General features: G+C 29.5%; 1 protein-coding gene across 3 annotated transcripts; it reads right to left on the bottom strand.

Annotated features, from left to right (window-relative positions):
- Window positions 1-871: 871 nt before the first annotated feature.
- Window positions 872-21,407, bottom strand: LOC123291642 (polyamine-transporting ATPase 13A3-like). 3 transcript variants are annotated; one of them, XM_044871994.1, is made up of 20 exons: window positions 21,232-21,407; window positions 20,912-21,166; window positions 19,272-19,508; window positions 14,848-15,076; window positions 12,614-12,818; window positions 12,019-12,256; window positions 9,630-9,760; window positions 9,389-9,571; window positions 8,246-8,434; window positions 7,945-8,154; window positions 7,764-7,877; window positions 7,175-7,456; window positions 6,928-7,045; window positions 6,411-6,592; window positions 6,085-6,309; window positions 5,810-6,016; window positions 5,315-5,538; window positions 4,415-4,569; window positions 4,148-4,341; window positions 872-1,072 (listed from the first exon to the last, which is right to left on the bottom strand). In XM_044871994.1, the coding sequence occupies exons 2-20, from the start codon at window positions 20,928-20,930 to the stop codon at window positions 911-913; spliced, it is 3,504 nt and encodes a 1,167-aa protein (XP_044727929.1). In that variant the 5' UTR covers window positions 20,931-21,166; window positions 21,232-21,407; the 3' UTR covers window positions 872-910. The 3 variants fall into 3 exon arrangements, with proteins under 3 accessions (XP_044727929.1, XP_044727927.1, XP_044727926.1); XM_044871992.1 differs by having other exon boundaries at window positions 20,912-21,163; XM_044871991.1 differs by having other exon boundaries at window positions 20,912-21,407.
- Window positions 21,408-21,566: the final 159 nt, after the last annotated feature.

The raw sequence follows: 21,566 nt of genomic DNA, 5'->3' as shown, positions 1-21,566 counted from the left end.
GTTTATTCATCATTGTTTGAGCATTAAAATAATTTGTTAGATCCTTGTTTATTTATTATTTATTAATCAATTATTTATTATTAAGTTAGCCCCCCATAATATTGATTTCCACTTTTTCCTCTTTATTCAATGTATTTTAAAAAGTTATTGATTGTTCGTTTATTATTGCCAATTGTTGGATTATAAATATTTCACATTAATTAATTTTTTAATTAATTCAATTCCTTCTGAGGTATCTAACTGCTTGACAATAAATTATATTAAATGATATTCTTTCTTAGATATTATATTTTTAAAACAAAATTCCTTTCTGTCCTTTTTTAAAATATAAAAATTACTTGTAACGTGCCTTGCCTATATGAATGATATTTATAAATCGATAGCGTAAAATCCCGAAAGAATTAAACGGGAGCAATTTATTGGTAGCAAAAACGTTTGGAAAAACTATCAATTTACTGAGATATTAGAAACAAAAATTTTGTATTTATAATTGAAAATATTTAATTAAATAATTATTTAATAATTGGAGCAACTTAACTTTATTACAGTACACACTACTCACTATGCTTTTTTAGTATTTATGACATTTATGACGTAATAACTTAATAAGTTATTGTGATGTTCGGACCAACATGTATATGGAATAATTGAATAAATAAAACAGACAAATATAAATAAAATATATGTAATTTTATTGCATTGTTGTTTTTATACAATAATTATAGGTATTTATATAAATGTAAATCACAACGCGATTGTAATTTTTATAATAAAATAAAAATGGTTTATAATATTACTATTATTATCAATGATAGATAGATTACTTTAAAAAAAAATAAAATAATGAAAATATAGAACTCGTAATATAGTTAGTAGTAATAATACTCATCAATCATCAAATTAATTAAAGCTAACAATAAATACCAGTTGGATCATAGTCAGAACTCAATGGTAATATAAAACCAGATTCATTATATTTACTATTTAATAACTTATATTTATTCTTTGGTTGTTTCTTTCGTATTATAAAATGTACTAATAATTTAAACCAGGTACTTTCAGCAATGCAATACTGTAAACAAAACAAAAAATTTATATCAAAATTTATTATACATTTACGTCAATCGATTATTTTCTAAATCTAAATTACTGGTTGCAAAACACATAAAAGTTCTGACGATGTTATTCAGTACTAGGCGGTTCATTCTCCTTTTTCAAAGCAATCGCAGACAGTTGAAAGTATCAAAATACGAAATACGGTCGGTCTGTAAGAGAAAATGTTGATGTGCTCTACTGGAACCGTTCGTGTTAAAAAAATCGCACCTCTCAACCGAGCGAATATTTTCGCTTGAAAAACTTTCGAGCACTGAACAAGAGAAATAGTTTCCTTTATTGTAAGCAGTGATGGATTTAGGCCTAGGCCCGTGAGGCCCGGGCCTAGGGCGGCAGAATTTGAAGGGCGGCAAAATTTATGAAATGCCAATATTATAGAGTCACAAAAAAGTAAAGACAATCAATTATAAAAATTGGTTCAGAATAGTTTTTATAAAAAATTTTCGATAGAAAAAATATTATAATCCTATTCATTAATCTACTTCTCAATCTTCCAAGAAATTAATTACGACGACATAATTGACGTTTTTGCACGGACCAAAGCCAGGAAAAAGAAATTTTCAAATTGATTAATATTAAAAGAAATATGAATTATTTATCTGTCTAAAGTTTATATATATATTTATACTTCAATAAATTAAGTTACTTTAAGGACGTTCATGCATGTACCTGTTTTGCTATGTGCGTTCATAGGGAAACAGTATGTAAATTTTAAAGAATTTTAAATTAGTAGAAAATAGAAATTTTTTTTGAAATTCCATTAAAAGTTTAAATAATAGTTAACTGGTAAAAGTTTCAAGTATGGTTATCGATATAATTTTTGAAAAATATCGATTTATATTTTCCATTTAGTCTCATGTTAAACCTTACTTTTAGTCACTTTTTAAACTTAAAATTTAATGAAATTAATTCGATAACAGGATATTTTTCCTGTTTTAAATCATAGAAAATCATTTAAACTATCGCTTTATCATATTGTTTTTAATTTCTCTACTAATATCGTTGACGCATGAACGTCCTTAAAATAAAAAACTGGATCAAAATTAATGAAATTCATTCTATCAAAAAGGGCGGCGCATCGAACGGGGCCTAAATCCGTCACTGATTGTAAGTCCCTGATCTATACACATCTCCAGTTCTTGATGGTACCATCCGTATAGATCAGTCATTCCCAAAGTGATCGACCATTGGGGTCGATTCGAAAGCGAAAAGGGTCTAGATTAGTAAAAATAAGGAGGTTTATAAGAATAGAAATAAGAAGTTTATAAAAATAGAAAGGGGTCTATAGTATCGAAAATAAGAATAGGTGATCTATGAGAATAAATGATTCTACAAGCATACAAACATCGCGTAATCGCATAGACCCAGCGAAAAATAATTTAGATAAGGATGACGACAAACGTGGTGGATGAACGAAGGTTGAAATATATAAAAATAGTGATGATGTACTTGTTGACTAAGAAAAAGGAAGAGGATGCGGGTAAGTTTTTAATAAAGGACTATATAAACGGGAAAAGGGCGGAGGGTAGATTCACGATTACTAAATAAAAAAAATATCATAAAACCCGACTGCGTTAAATAAAAACTGAAAAGAAAAAAACCAATTCAGTAGATTACATAGCGACTTTAACAGTCGAGACCCATTATTAGGAAAATTTGAGTCGGAATTTTAATGGATCCCGACTGTTTAAGTTATTATGTAAACTTCTGGAATTGATTTTTTCTTTTCAGTTTTTATTTAACGTAATCGGGTTTTATGATTTTTTTTAAATTTATAGTATATTTTTTTAAATTTTAATGGACCCCGACTGTTTAAGTCATTATGTAAACTTCTGGAATTGTTTTTTCTTTTGTTTTTATTTAACATAGTTCGTCGACTTTCATTTTCAACCTTTCTTTTTCCCTATTCCTTTTTAATGACATGTTCTGTACAATATTGTATTGTTTAAAAAAATAATAAATAAATTGAAGTGAATTGAACCTATGTATGCTTTGACATTTGTGGTGCTCTATAGACCAAACGCCTCGCTCGATTTGTCTATTTAATAGCTATTCAATGATATTTCACTTATCATAGTTCGCCTACTTTCATTTTTTTCCTTTTCACAATATGGCTTTTGGTGGTCGCCATGTAGAACTTTCATTACCGCCATATTTTTAGCGGCACTCTCAAAATTAAGACAAAGCTATTCATGTAAGAATCATCAAAATGGGCCTACGAGTTTGATCCAGGGTTGCCAGAAAGTTTTCATTCACGTCGCCCCATCTGTGATCGAAAGTCGCAAAATATTCTGAACGGTCCCCCAATAAAAGTTTGAAAATACCTTAGACATAACAGACTTGAATTTACCAGGTAATTTGAAATTGATTTTTTCTAAATAAAAATGGTGAGAAGAACTAAAATAAATTTTTGTATACTCTTTTATAATATAATAATTTCAGAGTCAATGGAAAACTCAAGAATATGAATTTGATATATATCTTTATTTAAATAAGTGGAATTTATTACTTTTCACACTAAAAAATACAGAGTACAGCAGATTTTCATGCAGAATTTTTATGTATTAAATAAGGAATGAAAAGCGCCTAATTTGCGACTTGTCGCCCAAACTCAAAAAAAGGAGTGTATCCATGAAAAAAATCGCCCAATTCGCGATAAATCGTCCCATCTGGCAACCCTGGTTTGATCTCTAGAGTGCCGCAAAGAAATAAACATATACATATAGACTGATAAACACATTACCATTCCTTTGCGTCGCGCAGTCGGGTAAAAAAAGATCGAGTGATACAATTGGTTACGGGTACCGAGCATTGTGTGGCATGGGGCCTATCTAAATAATTAAAGATAGGCAAAATTAATTAATAGACAACGAAATAAAGGCTAAAAGAATAATAACTCAATCATCTGAACGAATTTAATATTTGCCATGTATTACTGGCTAATGGTTTAGGAACAAAAAAGTTTGGGAATCACTGGTTTAGATGGTACAGATAATTTATTTAAAAGTTCAAGTAAGTCGAGTATATTACTTACCTCAATGAAAATGGATAAAATGAAATGAATAATTGGAAATACTAATAATGTATCACGAAACATGTTTTTGTCATAATCCTTTTCAATATTTTCACGTGGTATCAACTCAAAGAAATCAGCAGTCGGTTGAATTGGATCAATTAAAATTAAACCACAAAAACATGTTAATGAAAGGAATGTAAATAATATTAGACCTAAAAAAAATAAGAATTTTTGTACAAATTAGAAAAATCAGAACAAAGAACTTTTTAAAATAAGATTTCATACCATTCGATAAAATTGTTACACGATACGGTTTGCCTTTAGAATAAACAAACGCAAGTATAATATATTGAAAACAGCTAACAGTAAATATAACTGTATTATCCCAGCTTTTGATTTCTTCTGTACGAAGTTCTTCAAAAATTGCAATTGGTGAATACCTAAAAATTTCAAAATTTAGAAGTTTGGAAGTTCTCTTTTTAATTTTAGACCGTGGGACAGATAGGATGTTTTGTAAAATGATTAATACATACTTGAAATTTCGTGAGTGGCTTCCTTTTGGCAAGTCTACCAACTCCTCTCTACGACTTTTTTCAAAAGCGCTGCGTTCTCAAATGAGCACGATGACATCATATTTAAACTATCGGTCTGAAAAAACGCAGCAAGAAATTTGTCGAACACTATGTCCAGTTGATAACATTAATAATTATTAAACAATAAAATATTTTGTTCGGCAAAAAAACTGCACCGATGAGCTTGTCTACGACCTAGAACATGCCGTACTTAAGTATTTTTTCCTTTCAATACATACATAGTTCATTTTTGCTCAATTTTTAAATAATTGTTAATGTTATCAAGCGGTTATAGTGTCCGACAAATTCTCAGCTGCGTTTTTTCAGACCGATAGCTTAAATATGACGCCGAAAAAAGTCGTAGAGAAAAGTTTGGTAGACTCGCCAAAAGGAAGCCACTCACAAAACTTATAATATGTATTAATCATTTTACAATTCTCCCTTTCTGTCCCACGGTCTATTTCTTTTCAAGCCTATTCTACTAGTCGTCTTGTAGGATGACAGATGTCGGACGCACATGAACCATACACAATTTTAATTAATTTGCTTCCGTACAACATCCGTCGTACAAGACAATACTGAAAAATTTGCATTTCAATTCAAGAAAAATTACCATGATTGATTTAATAGATGATAAAGAGCACCAATTTGAATCATACCACATACAACTACTTGTAAAATTAACGGTATTGTATTTCGAAGTGATACTAACGATCCAATTGGACGTTTTGGCACAATTTTATCTGATGGTCCTTGACGTCCCATACTCACAGCTAGACTAGTTGTTATTACTAAATCGATGAATAAAAATTGCATGTTTCCTAATGTAGAATATCGCTGTAAAAAACAGAAATATAATTAAAATTAAATGTTTTTAAAGCGCTGTATTTAATCCGGCTTATTTGAGGAACTCCGTCCAACCGAGGGTCCATAAGACACTTCTCTCTTTTTTTTAATATTTGAAAAAATAAAAATGTATTTATCAATGGCTTGTTCTATAAAGAAGCACTGGTGTTCAATGACGTTTAAGAGCATTTTCCATTACATTCTTGTGAATTTCTAATATTTTATTTAGCTGTTATCGATTATAGAAAAAAATAAAACCTACCGTATATAAAATGAGAACTGATATGAATTGAATAAAGCTATACAATGCCATATATTTAAAAATGGCAAAACTGGTAACAAGGGCACATCGTCCTTCCAACACAATATGTTTGACACATGATATATTTTGAATACTTGATGTAAATGGTGCAGCAACACTTGCTTCTGCTTCACTTAAAGAAATTCCAATATGTGCAGCTTTTAATGCCTGTGTAAATGGAACAAAATAAAATAGACGCTTAAAAAGGTTTCTATAACAGATTAAGCTTGACTTACTCCACAATCATTTGCACCATCACCAACCATTCCAACAATATAATCAAGTTCTTGAAGATGTGTAACTAATTGTGTTTTTTGATCAGGACCAAATCGTGCAAATATTGTCCCCTTTAAAACAATACTAGAAATCCATGATGGGTAATAATGTCGAATGGTATTCCATGTTGCACCATCCATTGCAAAATGATAAATACTGTCTTTTAAATTTAAATGTGTTAAAAACTAAAAAGAAATTCAAATTTATTTTCAATATTAATTTAATTCGGCAGAAAAACTTTTATTGGCGATCAATGTTATAAGAGAAAAAAAGAAGGCATTCATACATTTACGCTATTAATTGGAGATTCTGTAGATATATGATTTGTTGAATCAACAAGTTCAAATTGAATTATTGGTTGATCTAAAGCATTTTTTGTTAAATCATGCTTGATTAATACAATTCTTTCATTTCGTCGAATCATACCACACTCACGTCCAACAGATATCGCAGTCATTATATTGTCACCTAGCAAAAAAGAGAAAACACTGAGTTATTGCGGTCGAAATCCGTTTAATTTCAAGGAATGGAAATGTAACTGGATCCACCAAGAAATTGTAGAAAATCATAGAAAATTTCGATAATTATCTTGAAATATGTAAAATATACCAGTGAACATTTGACCGATATTATTTTTCATGCATAAATAAATTAACGTTCGATTTAATACCATACAATTCGAGTAAGAGTTAAAATTCGTTTACTATCCTGAGTTTGGTGGACTCCAAGCCCCATATATTTAATTTATACCAAGAATTTAATGAAATTGATTTTAATAAAATTTAAATTTAAATAATTCTTACCAGTAATCATAATGGTTCGAATATTTGCCTCATAAAGATCTTGAATAACTGGTGCTGATTCCGGTTTAAGAGTGTTTTGCATTACCAAAAGTCCTAGAAATGTTAGATTGTGTTCTATCTAAAATACAAATAATGAATAATTACAACTTGAGGATCTTCTCTTTACAAAACACGTTACACAAAATATAAGCTTGTTACAGCTCGGGAAAGGAAGCTTAGATTCATATTCTGATTGTATTATATTTACCTCTTCTCTTTTAATTTTTTGTGCATCTTTCCAACGTAATTTTACATCTAAATCTTTATATGCTAACGCAATCATACGAAAACCCCGTATTGCATACTCTTTAAGTAATTCGTTAAATTCTGGTGGTACAGTACTTGCATCACAGTTATCGATAATCTTTTCGGGTGCACCTTTTACATATAATGTGAAATGTTCTGTACCCAAAATTTTACATATTACTGACATACTTTGTTGACTTGATGAAAATGTAAATTGACGAATTATACCAATTTGATATGGCAACTGTAAAAAAAAATCTTATTTATTTTTATTTTAACATTTTTAATATATCGAATTTAGGAGGAGCGATTGGGGCTCCATGGGCGCCAGCTCAACTTAACCACTTAACTTGAATATCTATTTCTATTGGTCTAAAAGAAAATTAAACTAAACTAAAACTCAGTGTAATATTCAGCATGTCTAGCACGATCTGTCATTTGCTTGTCGAATCTCCGAAATGCTTGATAAACATCGTTGGAAACATATAGACAAACAATTTAACTCAAACTGAATGTAAATAAAAATTATATATTAATCAAATATTACTAACTTGTAAATTATCTTCATCAAGAATATCACCTGCTTCTGCTTCACCAGGTGGATAAACAACAGTTGGTGCCAACATTTTATAACGTGTATTCTCTGAACCAGGTTCTTCTAATATCTAAATGAAAACAAGAGAAATTATAATCTTATACTAGCGACACAAAACACGTCATAGTTGTTTTTACCCAATTTGTAGCTTCGAACATATTTAAATCCAAGGGATCACCACTAATGTTCCCTTGTAATCGAGTTAATGAATGACATGTGGCCATTGCTTGTTTTATTGGTCTCCTATCATTAATTAACCATGGATCACGTGAGACCTGAGTAAATTTTCCATCAACTGCTGGTATCACAGCGTAAAAGTTTAATCCTTCATGTGTTAATGTTCCAGTCTAGAAAGCAAACAAATTGAATTGCCTATTCACCATTTAAAAACCCTTATATACTCAGTTTCTATTAGAGTATTTATATAATTATATGTACCTTATCAAAACATACTAATTTTAATTTTCCTGACATGTTTATCCTTGCAGGATTAATACAATAAATCCCCAAAGCTTTTAATCGACTTTGACTATAAACAGTACCAGCTGTCATAGCCGCAGGTAAGGCTGGTGGTACAACAATCGTGATAATATCAAGAGTTCGTAACAAAATTTTCATAAGTTCTGCCTAAAGAGTAAAAAAATTTTATTAAGTATACATTAAATGGTTGAGTACCTAACCTTATACGAACACTCTTTCCTCGGTTAGGAAAAATGTTCCGTTTCCTGTGGTTTTAAATCTTGTAAATTTAGTTTCTAACGAACGCGTCAATTTTTTAGGACGTAGCCTTTCTTATGGTGCTAGGTGTAATTTTATAAATTACTCTAAAATTTCGTAGATCTACAAATATTATACTTGGCTAAGAAATTAACGTGAATATTTACTAAAGTAACTTTATACATTACAGTCTGCGTCAATTCCGGTAGTTCTGATTTTTCGACTTGTTTATGATGTTGGCCCAATGAATAATCCAAGTTTGTGACCTTAAGCGCCGAACGCAACTTTGTCAAAAATCGAAAAAAACGTGAAATTTCAGATTTTGGAGATAATAGCCTTTAAGGAATAGTTTTTGATCCTATCAAGGATCTAAGGGCGTTTTTCAAGTAGACTAAATTTGCTACAATATGTAACTAGAAGGGACTCGGTAGACACAATAGTTTCCGAGATAATGCCTTTCAAAGTTTATCAACGTAACTTTATACATTAGAGCTTACGTCTAATTCGGTAGTTCTGATTTTTAGCAGCCTTGTTTATGATGTTGGCCTAATGAATAATCAAACCTCGAGTGACGAACGCAACTTGGTAAAAATCGAAAAAAACCGTGAAAATTTCAGTTCTTTTTTTAGATTTGCCAATTATAACTCTAAAGGGGTAGTTTTTTAAGTATTTTTTTAAGATTTTTTACAGTAGACTTAATTAACTACAATATGAGATTAGAATCGTTTTCGACGCTAGCTGTCAGTTATGGTTAATCCGGCTCTGCACATATGATGAACCACTCTCATAAAAAAAGTTATTGTAGGAAAAAGTGTTTACGTATGGCTAGCTTATGTGATACGAATAATGTGAATATTTTTGTACCCCACGATTTAAATATAAATAAACACAATACGTCATTCCAATTGCTGCTACAATAAATAGAAAACCAATAAATCGTAACGAATCTTGATAAAATTTGAATCCCATTGGTTTTGGATACAAAATACTTTTTACCAATTCGCCTTTACATGTTTCAAATCCAGTTCGTACAACTAATGCAAGAACCTAAAAAAAATTTTCAAAACATTATATTTTGAATTCAGTTTTTGTTTTGAAGGCTTACCTTGCTATCACCATGATATCTGGTTTGAATCACCTGTGTCCCAGAAAATAATGTATGTCGTTTATGTGCATTTGGTTCGTACCATTCGTTCGACGGATTCGGTGGAGTTTTCGTAACTGGTGTTGATTCACCTAAAATAAATAAAAATATATTGTTTGAATTCATTTATTAAAAAATTTACGTTTTCTCAACTCCGTGCAGAAAGTGTCAACTTTCTGCCCACTGAGTAAAACAAAGTTACCGCTTTCCGCCTCCGTCGAGCAGAAAAATAGTATACGCACCACGGGAGCAAGTAAAGAATGTCTCAGCAGATCTCATGTTTGCGACAATGAGCATGAGGGACATTCTTTACTTTTGCTCTTCTTTGCTCTGGGATATTCTTTAGGAGTGTAATATACTATTTTGTGAGGTTTAACAATTAAATTTCCTCTAGTTTGTAATTATTAATGAAAAGACATTAGCTAGTATTAACCAAAATTTGCATAACCGAAGGTATCTTTTATACCTCCGGGGTGACTAGAAAATTTATAATTGTTCCATAAACTAAAAGTCGTCTTAAAAAAATATCACCATATTTAAGTTAAGGGAACAATTAAAACTTTCGAGCACTATGAAAGAGCATTGCCGGTTATGAAAACTTTCGTAAAGATAATTGTTAAACGTAATTTTCAAAATAGGCTCCCATATTCCAGTACTTATATAATGTACTGCCAAAATGTATACTGATCCTAGATATAAAATCGTATACATTGATTTTCTAAGCTTATTTTTTTGAGTTCCATTTCCGAAGGGTAATCAACGAAATATCTCATTAGGTATAACGAAAATTAAACTGCCCGTCCGTCTGTCTGTCTGTCAGTGGGCTGTATCTCTTAAAACGCAATAGTTAGAATGCTGCAACGAATAAACTAACAAGGCGAATACCAAAATGGTCGCAATGCAAATTTGAAAAAATTTGATCATACTGATATTGAGCTTGCGGGTTCAGTCCTATTAACAATACAATATACAAAAATGCATAGAGCCCTTCCTGTGCGAGTCCTACTAGCATTTTTATTAATAATTAAAATCTCCGTACCAAACTGATTACACGCACGAATAGGGCTCAATAGAAAGGTCAAATTTTCTTCGTTTTCGAAAAAAAAAAAAAAAGATTTTATTGCCTTTGGCTTCGATTGCCCGTGAATCACAACTAACGCATATATTCAACTTGTATTTAACATATGTTCATTCAACGTTCGTAAAACGTATCGTTCAAACGCTCGTATGACAAACGTCATAACATTTTTGTTTTGATTTATAATTGTTTTCGTTATCGCTAGAACAATATTTTTTCGATTTTGTTTCAAATAATTGTTTATAGTTTTAAACAAAGAAAATGAGTAATTTAATTAATAAGTATTGTTTATAGAAATATTAGAAAAATAATAATATTCGATTACAGTCTATAACAATAATAATAATAATGAGTCATATTGTTTAGACTATAAAAACATTTATACATTAACAAAATGATAAGTTTGAATTATAATTGCCGTGATTCGTTTATGATAAAAAGTTTCGTATTATAATTATATATTAGGCTAATCTAAAAGAATTCATTTCCAGCAAGCTGGAAATCGTTTTATTACCTTAATTTGGTCCTAAATGCGTGTAATCCGAGTTTACCCAATCCCAAAAGGGGTGCATAACCTTTGGGAGCAAAATAAATGCAAAATTTGAAGGAGGTTTGCAGTTTTTTACAAATTACAAAAAAACTATGCATCAAATAAAAAAAATTCAAATAAAAGTTCTAGCTGAATCAAATAAAAAATGATCAATCTTGTAAACCGTTAGAAATAGAACAAAATTGTGGTGTCCATTTTCTCCAAAACCATAAAAGATAGAGAGTATCCTCGATCCATAAAGATGGGTATTATAAATTTGACCGCTATGCGTTCGCGTTTCTGTCTGTGACATCGTAGGCTCCTAAACGGATGAACCGATTTTGTGTTTTTGTTTGTTTGAAAGATAATTTAATAGAGAGTGTTAGCTATGTTTCAAGAAAATCGATTCAGTTAGGAGAGAGCTATAACGAAAAAACCGCTTTTGTCGAGGGTGTTAAAAATTTTTTAAATTTCACTTATTATGTTTTTATAAACAAAAGGAAAAGTAATACTATATTTTTGCGCTCGGTTTTTTATGATATAATTCAGTAAACTTAAAAAATTGCAAAAAGTTTTAAAAAAATGGTTGTCACGATTTTCAGATTTTGTAGAGTAATTAGGATTAGGCAAATATTTTCTAAAAACTTGTCCGAAGTCGATTCGAGAAATCATTTTTATGGATTTGTCTTTATATGAGACCTATCGATTTTTAGGTGTAAAATGTAATAATAATAATTGTTTACCTGTTAACATAGCCTCATTAACAATACATAAACCCGTTAATAACACGGCATCACATGGCATAATACATCCATGTTTTGGTATTGCTATAACATCACCAGGCACTAAACGATTCACTTCAATCGTTTTAAATTGCCATGTTTCCACATTTTCATCATTAGTAACACCGAAACTAGGTCGATAAACATCCAAATTTCGACTATATGATGATTCAACCAAATTATGTAATGCAATACTTTGCTAAAAATTGTAATAAAATATTTTAAACACAATATTAATAAATAACATAGCCATATACCACTGATATGTTTTTGAAAATTAGCGAAATCAAAAGAATTACATGTGGTCTAAAGCTTTTGAGCAGCACTATATATTAGTGAGGTGACGAATATTCTTACATATAATATCGTGTGTAAGAATATGATAACATATGTAAGTACAAATATGATACGTCTTTTGTCATTATATTCAATGAAAAAAATCAGCAGAGTCTAACAAATAAGGTTTACATTTTTTTACTCGTGGCACTGACATTTTACCTTTAAAATTCCATAGCTTGAACCACCTTGTAAATAATTTTTAATTGTATAAACAAACCTTTTTTGTTTGATATAATGATGTAACGACTGAGACAATTGATAAGAATAAAATGCATGTTGCATATTGATAATATTCATCATAGGACCAAAGTATTATTGAAAATGTTTGAAACACATAAAATGGATGAAAAACTTCGGTTATAAATAATGTCCAATATGATTTAATTTCAATATGAATTTTATTTAAACCATGTAATTTGATTCTGAAACAAAAATTTTGTTAGAGTATGATACGTTTAGTCTCTATAAACCAATTTTAAGATCAAATTATATGTAGTGACGATAATGGCAAATCAAATCGGAAAAAATGTTACAATTAGGATTGGCAACACAAAGTTCCAGGAAGTCGGATAAAAAAACCAGAAAGTCGAGACATAGTGAAATCCAATTATATCAACGAATTATAATATTTGTATACTCAGTGTTTCTATATTGAAATATTTAAATAAATATGCCTCAAATAATTTAAAATAAAAGCTGCTCAGAATTTTCAAATTTACTTGAATATGAAACAAATAATCCAAAAATATCTTTTTTTACTGAACTGGGGAGAATTTATGTTGATATCGGGTTCGAGAGTCTCGCGATCAAATTTGGAGGGGTGGCAACATTAGTTATATTATTAAGTTATATTTTACAATTAGCAGATCGATATTAAACTTCTATGATATTGAAAAAAACAGTTCTCGGTAAGGATTTTTTAAAACACGCAATCGATGATGCAGGCACAGTTAATTAATTTAAAATAAACATTCTAAAATAAATTTTCCAAATAAATGTATGTACTTAAATGGAGAAATTGATACGTTGTCATTATAAAACTATATGTTTAAATACTCAGAAATTAACTTGTTTAATAAATAAATGTTTCGTAGGAAAAGACAAACTGAAGCTATATTCAAATAGATTTTTTATTACGTCCTCCCGAAAATACGTTTCTTATAGGATCAGTTCGAAACCGTGATATATTAATGTCCTTTATAACCAGCTAAAAAGTTAATATCTCAAACGTTTCTAAATTATTAAATGTGAGTTGGAAAAGAATAATATCCTGTAAAGTTACAGCATGTGGGGCCCGAATTTCCACAAAATATGCTTAAAACTTAGAGATAATACCATAGAGCTGTATAGATAAATGATAAGTGACCTGGTGGATTAAATTAGAATTACTTAAAAGGTGGTCCACTTCCTGTTTTAATTAGTACGAATTTTTATTGCGCTGGTCGGATTTATCTGATTTAAATTTGATTATTTTAATTAGCCTTTAAAAGTGGTAGGTAAAATTATTGCCGTCTGGTAGCCTAAATTGGAACTACTGAAATCGGGCCCACTTTTTGTTTTAAGTATGAATTATTATCGCCAGTTTGAGGGTTGCAACTTCCAGTAAACAATAGACATAAGTTACGTAATAAGTGAATTCTTGACTGCAATGAGAGAGGTAGAAAGAAACAGAAATTGTAGGCGTATAAGAGAGACAAGGGCAGCTAGAACAATTTAGAATTGTTGACTAAACAATTTAGAATTGTTCTACGGTAACTGTTTTATTAATGAAAGAACAATAAAATCGTTGATAAAAGAAACATAACATTATTAGGCATAGTTATAAGCATTTTCACGGATTTTTTTCAAAATTTTTAATTTTTATATACTTAAAAATTTTATAGTTTTTCCTTGCGAGGTAGTATATTTGAAAAACATACTCAAAGTTGGTAAGTCTACCTTAAAATTGATAGCGTTAGCAACACTACCAACAGATAGGTAGAAAGAGACAGAAATTGTAGGCGTATAAAAGAGACGAAGACAGCTTTACGCGTCTACTTTATTTGACTCTCTGCAGTTATAGTATACTATCTACCAACTTTTTAAGTAAATAAAAATTAAAAATTTTAATAAAACTCCGTGAAAATGCTTATAATTTGATCAACGTTTTTATTGCTCTTTCATTCTAAATTGTTTAATCATAATATTAGGTGACAGATCTAGTTTTTAAAAAAGGAAGAAAGATTAGATCTATAAACTACCTACTTTTTAAATCATATCTATCACCTAGAATCTAGATAGATTATCGATTGGCAACACTCAGCTATACGCACCTACTTTATCTGCCTTGTCCTCTCTCTACTCCGATCAAACGTTTGGCATCAACTTTGCAACTCTATGGTATTCTCTCTGTGGCTTAAGGTGGTCTTTAATAATTTTAATAAATGAAATATTATGGTATTAATTACTTACAGTTCGTTTTGTTGATCTTCAGTTAAACCTTTAGGTAGATTATTAACTAAGTCCTCCAACTTATATTTTTTATCAACAGGATCAAGTTTTTGAAATTCATGTGCGCCATCCTTCCAAATGTATTTACAATGTTGATATTCAAAAAATCTAATATGTTGATGATTATCATTCAAGTAATAGTCAACTTCATGAACAGGAATTATTGATGTTTGTTGTAAATTATCTCTTACTAAAACAACAGAATAATTTTTATACTCTGTATATATGAAATATATATCAAAACAAGGTATAGGTACCAATTTCAGTCCCAAGTTTGAAACGCTTAAAAATATTGATGATACGAACAAAAACGAAAAGAGATATCAAGCTGAAATTTTTATAGCTCAAGACGTAAATAGTGAGTTTGAGTTCGTAAATAAGCAACATAGGTCAATTGAGTCTTGGGTCCGTAGGATCCTTTCATTATAAAATATTGTTTGGAAATTATACAAATTAAGAAAATAAGTTACCGTAAATTAAGATATTAGTTAACCGTAAATTAAGATATAGGAATTAATTGGAATTTTCAGTAAACATTTCTTTTAAATGAAAAATTCAAGTTTAAATTATTTTTTATATAATAAATTAAAACAAAAACTTCCCGTTTCTTGAACAATGCTAAATTTTTGTAGTTAAAGTCTAAAAAGGATGGCTTTCCCATAAGAACTTACGGTAACTTATTTTCTGGAAAACTTTCATAATTTTGAGACAATTTAAAAAAAAATGTAAATTCTCTAATTAACATGTTTAAGAACAATTTCTTAAAATTTTAAGTTATTAAATTTTTTGTTTTAATGATGTTTATTTTTTTTTTTTTTCTGTTGCGCCTCATTCGGTCTCAACAACCTTAACAACAATTATGTTTTATTGAAGTTGCTCAGTGCCCAATTTCTAACACATTAATTTAATTTAATCTAAAATTCAAGATTATTCAAAAATTGAAACTGTACTATGATATAATTAATAACTAAATGAATTCGATAGTTTTACACGAGGGATGTGATATGTACATTTCAATGTAAATGTTTATATTAAACTACTAATTATATAGCTAGGGATAACTCCAAATATACAATTTTTAGGGTTCCGTACCCAAAGAGTATCCAACGGGACATTGTGTGAAATCTCCGCTGCCAGTCTGTCAGCAGGCTGTATATCATAAACTGCAATATTTATAAAAGTAAAAATTTTGGCAGAGTGTGTATTACTAATGAATAACTAGAAATAATATAAATCAAGTGCGAATTTAGGGTTCCGTACTTTTTTTTTCTTTTACAACAATATTTAATAAAGAGTACAGAGTATTACATCTTGTACGATGGTACAGAGCCGTGTGCTAGTACGAATCCCACTTGACCAAATTATTACACTAATTAATATCTAAAGTATAATAGTATACAATTAATTGAAATTAAAACTAAATCAAAAAATATGTTTAAATTTAAAATATCTATAATCAGATTTTTAAAAATTCTCCCGTTCGTTTTTTCGGCGGGATAGGAGAAAATAGTAGTTTTTAAGAAAACACATTTTGGAAGAAATCGGAGTGTAGGGAGTTATTTTTTTAAATCGGAATGGCACACAAGTTTTTGGCACAAAAAACCGAAAAAGCTCTTTGATAAAAAACAAAAAAAAAAGAGATGTTGTAAAGCAAAAAAAATTGAGAAAAATGAGACTAGTCAAATCCGATCGAAACTTTACGAAAAAATACGGTTTTATTGTGAAAAAATCGTGTCTTTCGCCATTTATTTTCGTGGCTATTTGCTCGGTTTTTGCATTTTCGCGAATTGTGAAGAAACCTTATATTATTTTGCAATGAAAATTTTTTACAAAAAAAATTACCATTAAAAGCTACAATAGACCTTTTTCACATTTTTTTTTAAATGAAAGTAAAAGTCTTGAAAAATGGTCTAATTTATTTTCCCCGATTTTTTTGGAGCCAAGTGACCGAGAAAACAGACAATGAAAATCATTAAAATTCAAATTGGCGAAAACGATACGGAAACACACGAAGTTACACGAAGGTCGGTTTGACGTCATTTAAAGTTGATAATAATCATATATTAATACGAATGTTAACACTGTTTTATTGTCATTGCTTGTCATATTGACATCACAGATCACGTGTGCTTTTAACAATTTTTTTGATAGTGTTTTTATTGTTAAAAATGCGTAATTTTCGAGTTACAGGCTCTACTCGACCTATATTTTCTTTAAAAATTAACAAAAAGCATTTCTGTTTTTCATGGAAAACGTCTACTAGAGCCCAGAACGATTTTCTGCGAGTCATACAAGCCGAGAAAATAGATTTAGTTGTTTGTTATAATATATTACGACACACATTTGGGGGCGTATATCTGGGGTTTGTGACATGAGGGTTGGGTGGATTTTAAATATTGTGTCGTAACCATATTGTAACACAGCCAAAGTCCTTAAAAAATTTTTTTTTTCATTTCATATAGAAGTGCAGTAGTAATTCATGTAGTCATTTTTATGCAACCCAAAAAATTTTTTTAACTTTTTTTTTTTTGATTTGAAGAAGGTTCTAGTGAAGACTTTATAAATTCATGCTTTTTCTTACTGGCCAATATTTTAATTTATTTACTACATCCTGTCTAGCATAACAGCATTTTGAATTTAAAAGTCTTAAAGATAAACCAATAAACCGGTTTGGTAACTTTCAACCACAATTAATATTTTTTGCAAAATGTAAACCGGCGGGGAATTTTGACATTTTATTAAAAGATATTATTAAAGTATACACCAAAATCTAGTTTGTTTTCTTTACATACTTTGTAAATTTTTAAACTCGAAACGAAAAAGAGATGTGTTATAAGCTTAACGTATCTGTTTGTCTGTCTGTGGCATCGTAGCTCCTAAACGAATTTTGTAAATTTCACTAGTTATAAGTAACGATTTATTAATGAGAAATGAATGAAAAATAATGTTAATAATAAATTAGATCACAAAGAGTGGAAGTGAATTTAAGAGGCATAGATATGCCGTCGTATACGTAACATAACTTGTAATCATAATTATAATATGAAAATTTCCCCTAATTTCCTAACCCAGATTTTTCAATGTTAAATTTTACATAAAGGGTGTCTCGACAATCCCTACCAGTGTAAATAAGATTCATGATATCAAAACTTTGTCCAGACTAATAGACTGTGAGATACTTACACAAAATTTAAAACTATTTGTTACAATGTGGCAACACGTTAATTTGTCGAATTATGTAATTATTGAAAAGAAAATGACGGAGTGGCATTATGATTTTCGTGTAGGATAATACTAATTTAAAAAATTTTGCCTGTAGCAAATACCAGCACCGTAACAGCAAACAGTGTGACGATTTTCCATTCAATATCTACGTAATTCCATCTATTAAGGAGATCCAAGTACTAGGTAAGTTAAAAAGCACAAATATTTAAAAAATAAAGAAACTTTTATTTCTTATTATTTGTTTTTCTTATTTAAAGTTTTTTTAGAAACATTTTTTTTTGAAAACCCGGCGGTATCAATACAATTCCAAAATATTGCGTGTAGTTTTAAAGTAAATCTACAATGCTCTTGAATTATGACCATTCGAAATGGGGTATTCTACTATATTTGAAAAACTACTTCAAAATGTTGATTTTCTTAAGAAAAATCCACAAAATAAATTTCATTCGAAATGGAGTATTCTATTATATTTGAAAAACTACTTCAAAATGTTGATTTTCCTAAGAAAAAGCCACAAAATAAATTTTAATTTTTATCCAATTTCATAATTTATTTGTCACTACCGAAAGTACCCTATTAGCCGGTATATCAAATTATACTTTTCTCAGAATATTCTATATGTTTCGTCTTTTGTGGAGCACTCTGTAATCTATTTTTATACATTAAACATTTATCGGATGTATGATTTGAAGGGTCATATTATGTCTATTATTCCCTCCAGTATGTTCCATATATCTAAATATCTAAACTAACCTACGTTTATAAACTATTTTTTGTCTGCGGTTCCGCCGCGTGTGTTTTTATGTGGGTCAATATTTTTAATAATTAGGTCAATCAGTTTCTCAAGATGTTTAGTACAATAAAAGGATTCCGTCATAAGACCTATGAGAGGAACAACAAAGAATATTTCTAATCGGTTGAGTTTTTTTTATGCTGGGAAGTTATGCGTGTGGACTTTAAGGGTCGCACCAGATCCTACCCACGGCTTATTTTCCTGTAGGGACTATGTTTTACACCAATATTTTTTGTTAATAACACGAGTATTTGGAGCGTCTAGTCTACGCGAAACGAGTACTCAGCCGAATTCACTGTCACAGCGGAATACTCGTTTAATGTAAACAAAACTTAATTCTATGTAAATACAAAATTGTATTACTCACCTAAAACAAATGTTGCTTGATCTAATTTTACGCTCGTATAAATATATTTTAGTAATTTTGGGTACCAATTAACCAATAAATAAGGTATGCCCAAAAATATGATTGCAAAAAAATGATAAATTATTGATTTTTGTCCATTTTTACGTAAACCAAGAACAGTAATAATAACATGGTCATCTTTTGAATGTTCAATTGTCTGATAATTATTTCCAATAATTGGTATATATTCAGATTCATCTGTAAAATAAAAACATTAAGTTAAAAGGGAAGAAATTTGGGGTCTAGAAAAATGTTAAAACTAAGTCTATTGGTATTATTTGTTAATAGTTTTTATAAAGAAGTTTAAGGAGTTGCAAAATCATCACCAAACAGTGCAGTTAAGTTGGATTTAGGGAAAATCTCGATCGAAGCTATTATATTGCAACATCTTGTAAACTATTACTGTCGAATTCATTTAAGCAACAAAATATTACAGAAAATTTTTACAGCTTAAACGATACAACCGCAATAATTAAGAACAAATTATTGGAATTAGGATTTAATGCGACGGGTGTGGCTCATGACAATTATTTGGAGATCAGAAAACATGTCAAAATTAAAGTGCATAAGTACTTCCTGAAGGAGAATGCGAGGAATAAAGATTCATTGAATCATTCAAAATTGGATCGCTATGAGGTTGGAGCAATGTATATAAATTAAATAAACAGAGATGTAAGAAGGATAAGTGTTATTTTCAGAATGTACAGGTTTGCTTGGGAAGAAAAATCGAAGCAGGGGGAGGATTTGACTTTACACTAACCCCCTCTCGATAGTAAAAAAATAATTGTGTCCTTTGACTTTTACACGCTAAGCCCCAAAAAATGTAACATTTCAATGGACTAATAACAAAAATACGTTTTGCATTGGTGGCCTTGTATCTTTAGATGAATCGGTTAAAAACTTGTTAAAATCAAGGCCTCGGCAGATATATTTGGAAGGGATTCGCGGTAATGTATTTTTAAAGTACTTCATAGTTCAAGAGGTAAGTGAGAAAAGTAGGAAATGGTTGCATCTGGATTTAAGTGCCAGTCACAGATGACCTATCTTCAGCTTTGTAGCAAGGCATGATCAGGGAAAAATATATCATCCCTGACTAGGGGGAAATATTTTTACTCTAAACGAGATTAGGATTTGTTAATTATTGTTTTTACTTTTATCAGTTTCTCAATTAATGTTAGTATAATTGAAAATTTGATAATAAGCAAAGTTGAAGAAAATAAAACTTTCTAAAATTTATCAATTAATGATCATTTTTGCTCAAAGGTTAATGTTTACAGATATAGAGGGTGGTCCAAGTTATAACAACAGGATTTCATAAAATTTTATCCAGTGCCCCATGCTTATAGCATCATTTTCTTTTTCTTTTAAGGTTCATCAAATCGAATTTTTAACCTATAAAGTAGTAGCTAGATCCAATTTCTCGATAATGCAATTTTAATTTTAATATTAAATCAATACAAATAAAAAAAATTGTGATTCATCTAAATATCAAAATCTTTATGAATCATCTAAAAAATCCCCTTTGTGTTTAGAAAAAAAAATTAACAATATAATTTTCCCTTAGATAATCAAAAATAAGAAACAAAATTTTGGAAACTTACATATAGTGTGATCTACCATCGCTAATACAAAATTAAAATTAAAACGAATCGTCCTTTTTTATTTATATATTTTTTTTAAACAAAAATCACACAAAAAAACACTTTCACCGTCGACACAACATTTCTGCACTAAATTATTAAATGATTCGGAAATAATTTAAAATGAAACAATGAAAATACTGGCGAGACTCAATATGTTCGGAATGAAAATCAAATTACATTTGAAGGACCTGGCTTGCTGTTTGCTCCTACCTACTAGAAATCATACGTACAATGTTGTTATCAATACTGAAAGTCAATTTGAATGATTTTTTACCCACCACGAAATTATTGGCCACATTGGTTTTAAATAACTGATAAGATGTTATGATTCATACTCATCTATTCAAATATAAATAATAATTCACTAAATAGATTTAAGCCATTACATTTTAATTTAAACCATTTTTAATATTTATAAGTTATAATACATCTATCTTATGTCAGAGAAGCCGAAGGTTAAGGTATTTTAGATATATACACATTTTTATTCAAAATTACGTGTTCTTGAATTTTTGAACTTTAATTTTTATAAAATACTTTTTTAATTTTTTTCAAATGTTTTCAAAAATTTTATTAATCAATAATTATTTCCCTTTTTTTTTTTTAAATAAAA

This window comes from Chrysoperla carnea, chromosome 2 (assembly GCF_905475395.1).
Source record: "Chrysoperla carnea chromosome 2, inChrCarn1.1, whole genome shotgun sequence".
Taxonomy (NCBI): domain Eukaryota; kingdom Metazoa; phylum Arthropoda; class Insecta; order Neuroptera; family Chrysopidae; genus Chrysoperla; species Chrysoperla carnea.
This window is presented reverse-complemented; position numbering and strand designations above follow the sequence as displayed.

Bases quoted from the DNA above. Each gene is read 5' to 3' on its own strand.
- LOC123291642 (XM_044871991.1), bottom strand. The intron at 8,435-9,388 runs GTACAAAAATAT...TTTACTCTTTAG, and splicing joins ATTTATATTTAAATCGTGGG to GCAGAACTTATGAAAATTTT. The intron at 4,570-5,314 runs GTAATTTTTCTT...TGAAATTTTTAG, and splicing joins CATCTATTAAATCAATCATG to GTATTCACCAATTGCAATTT.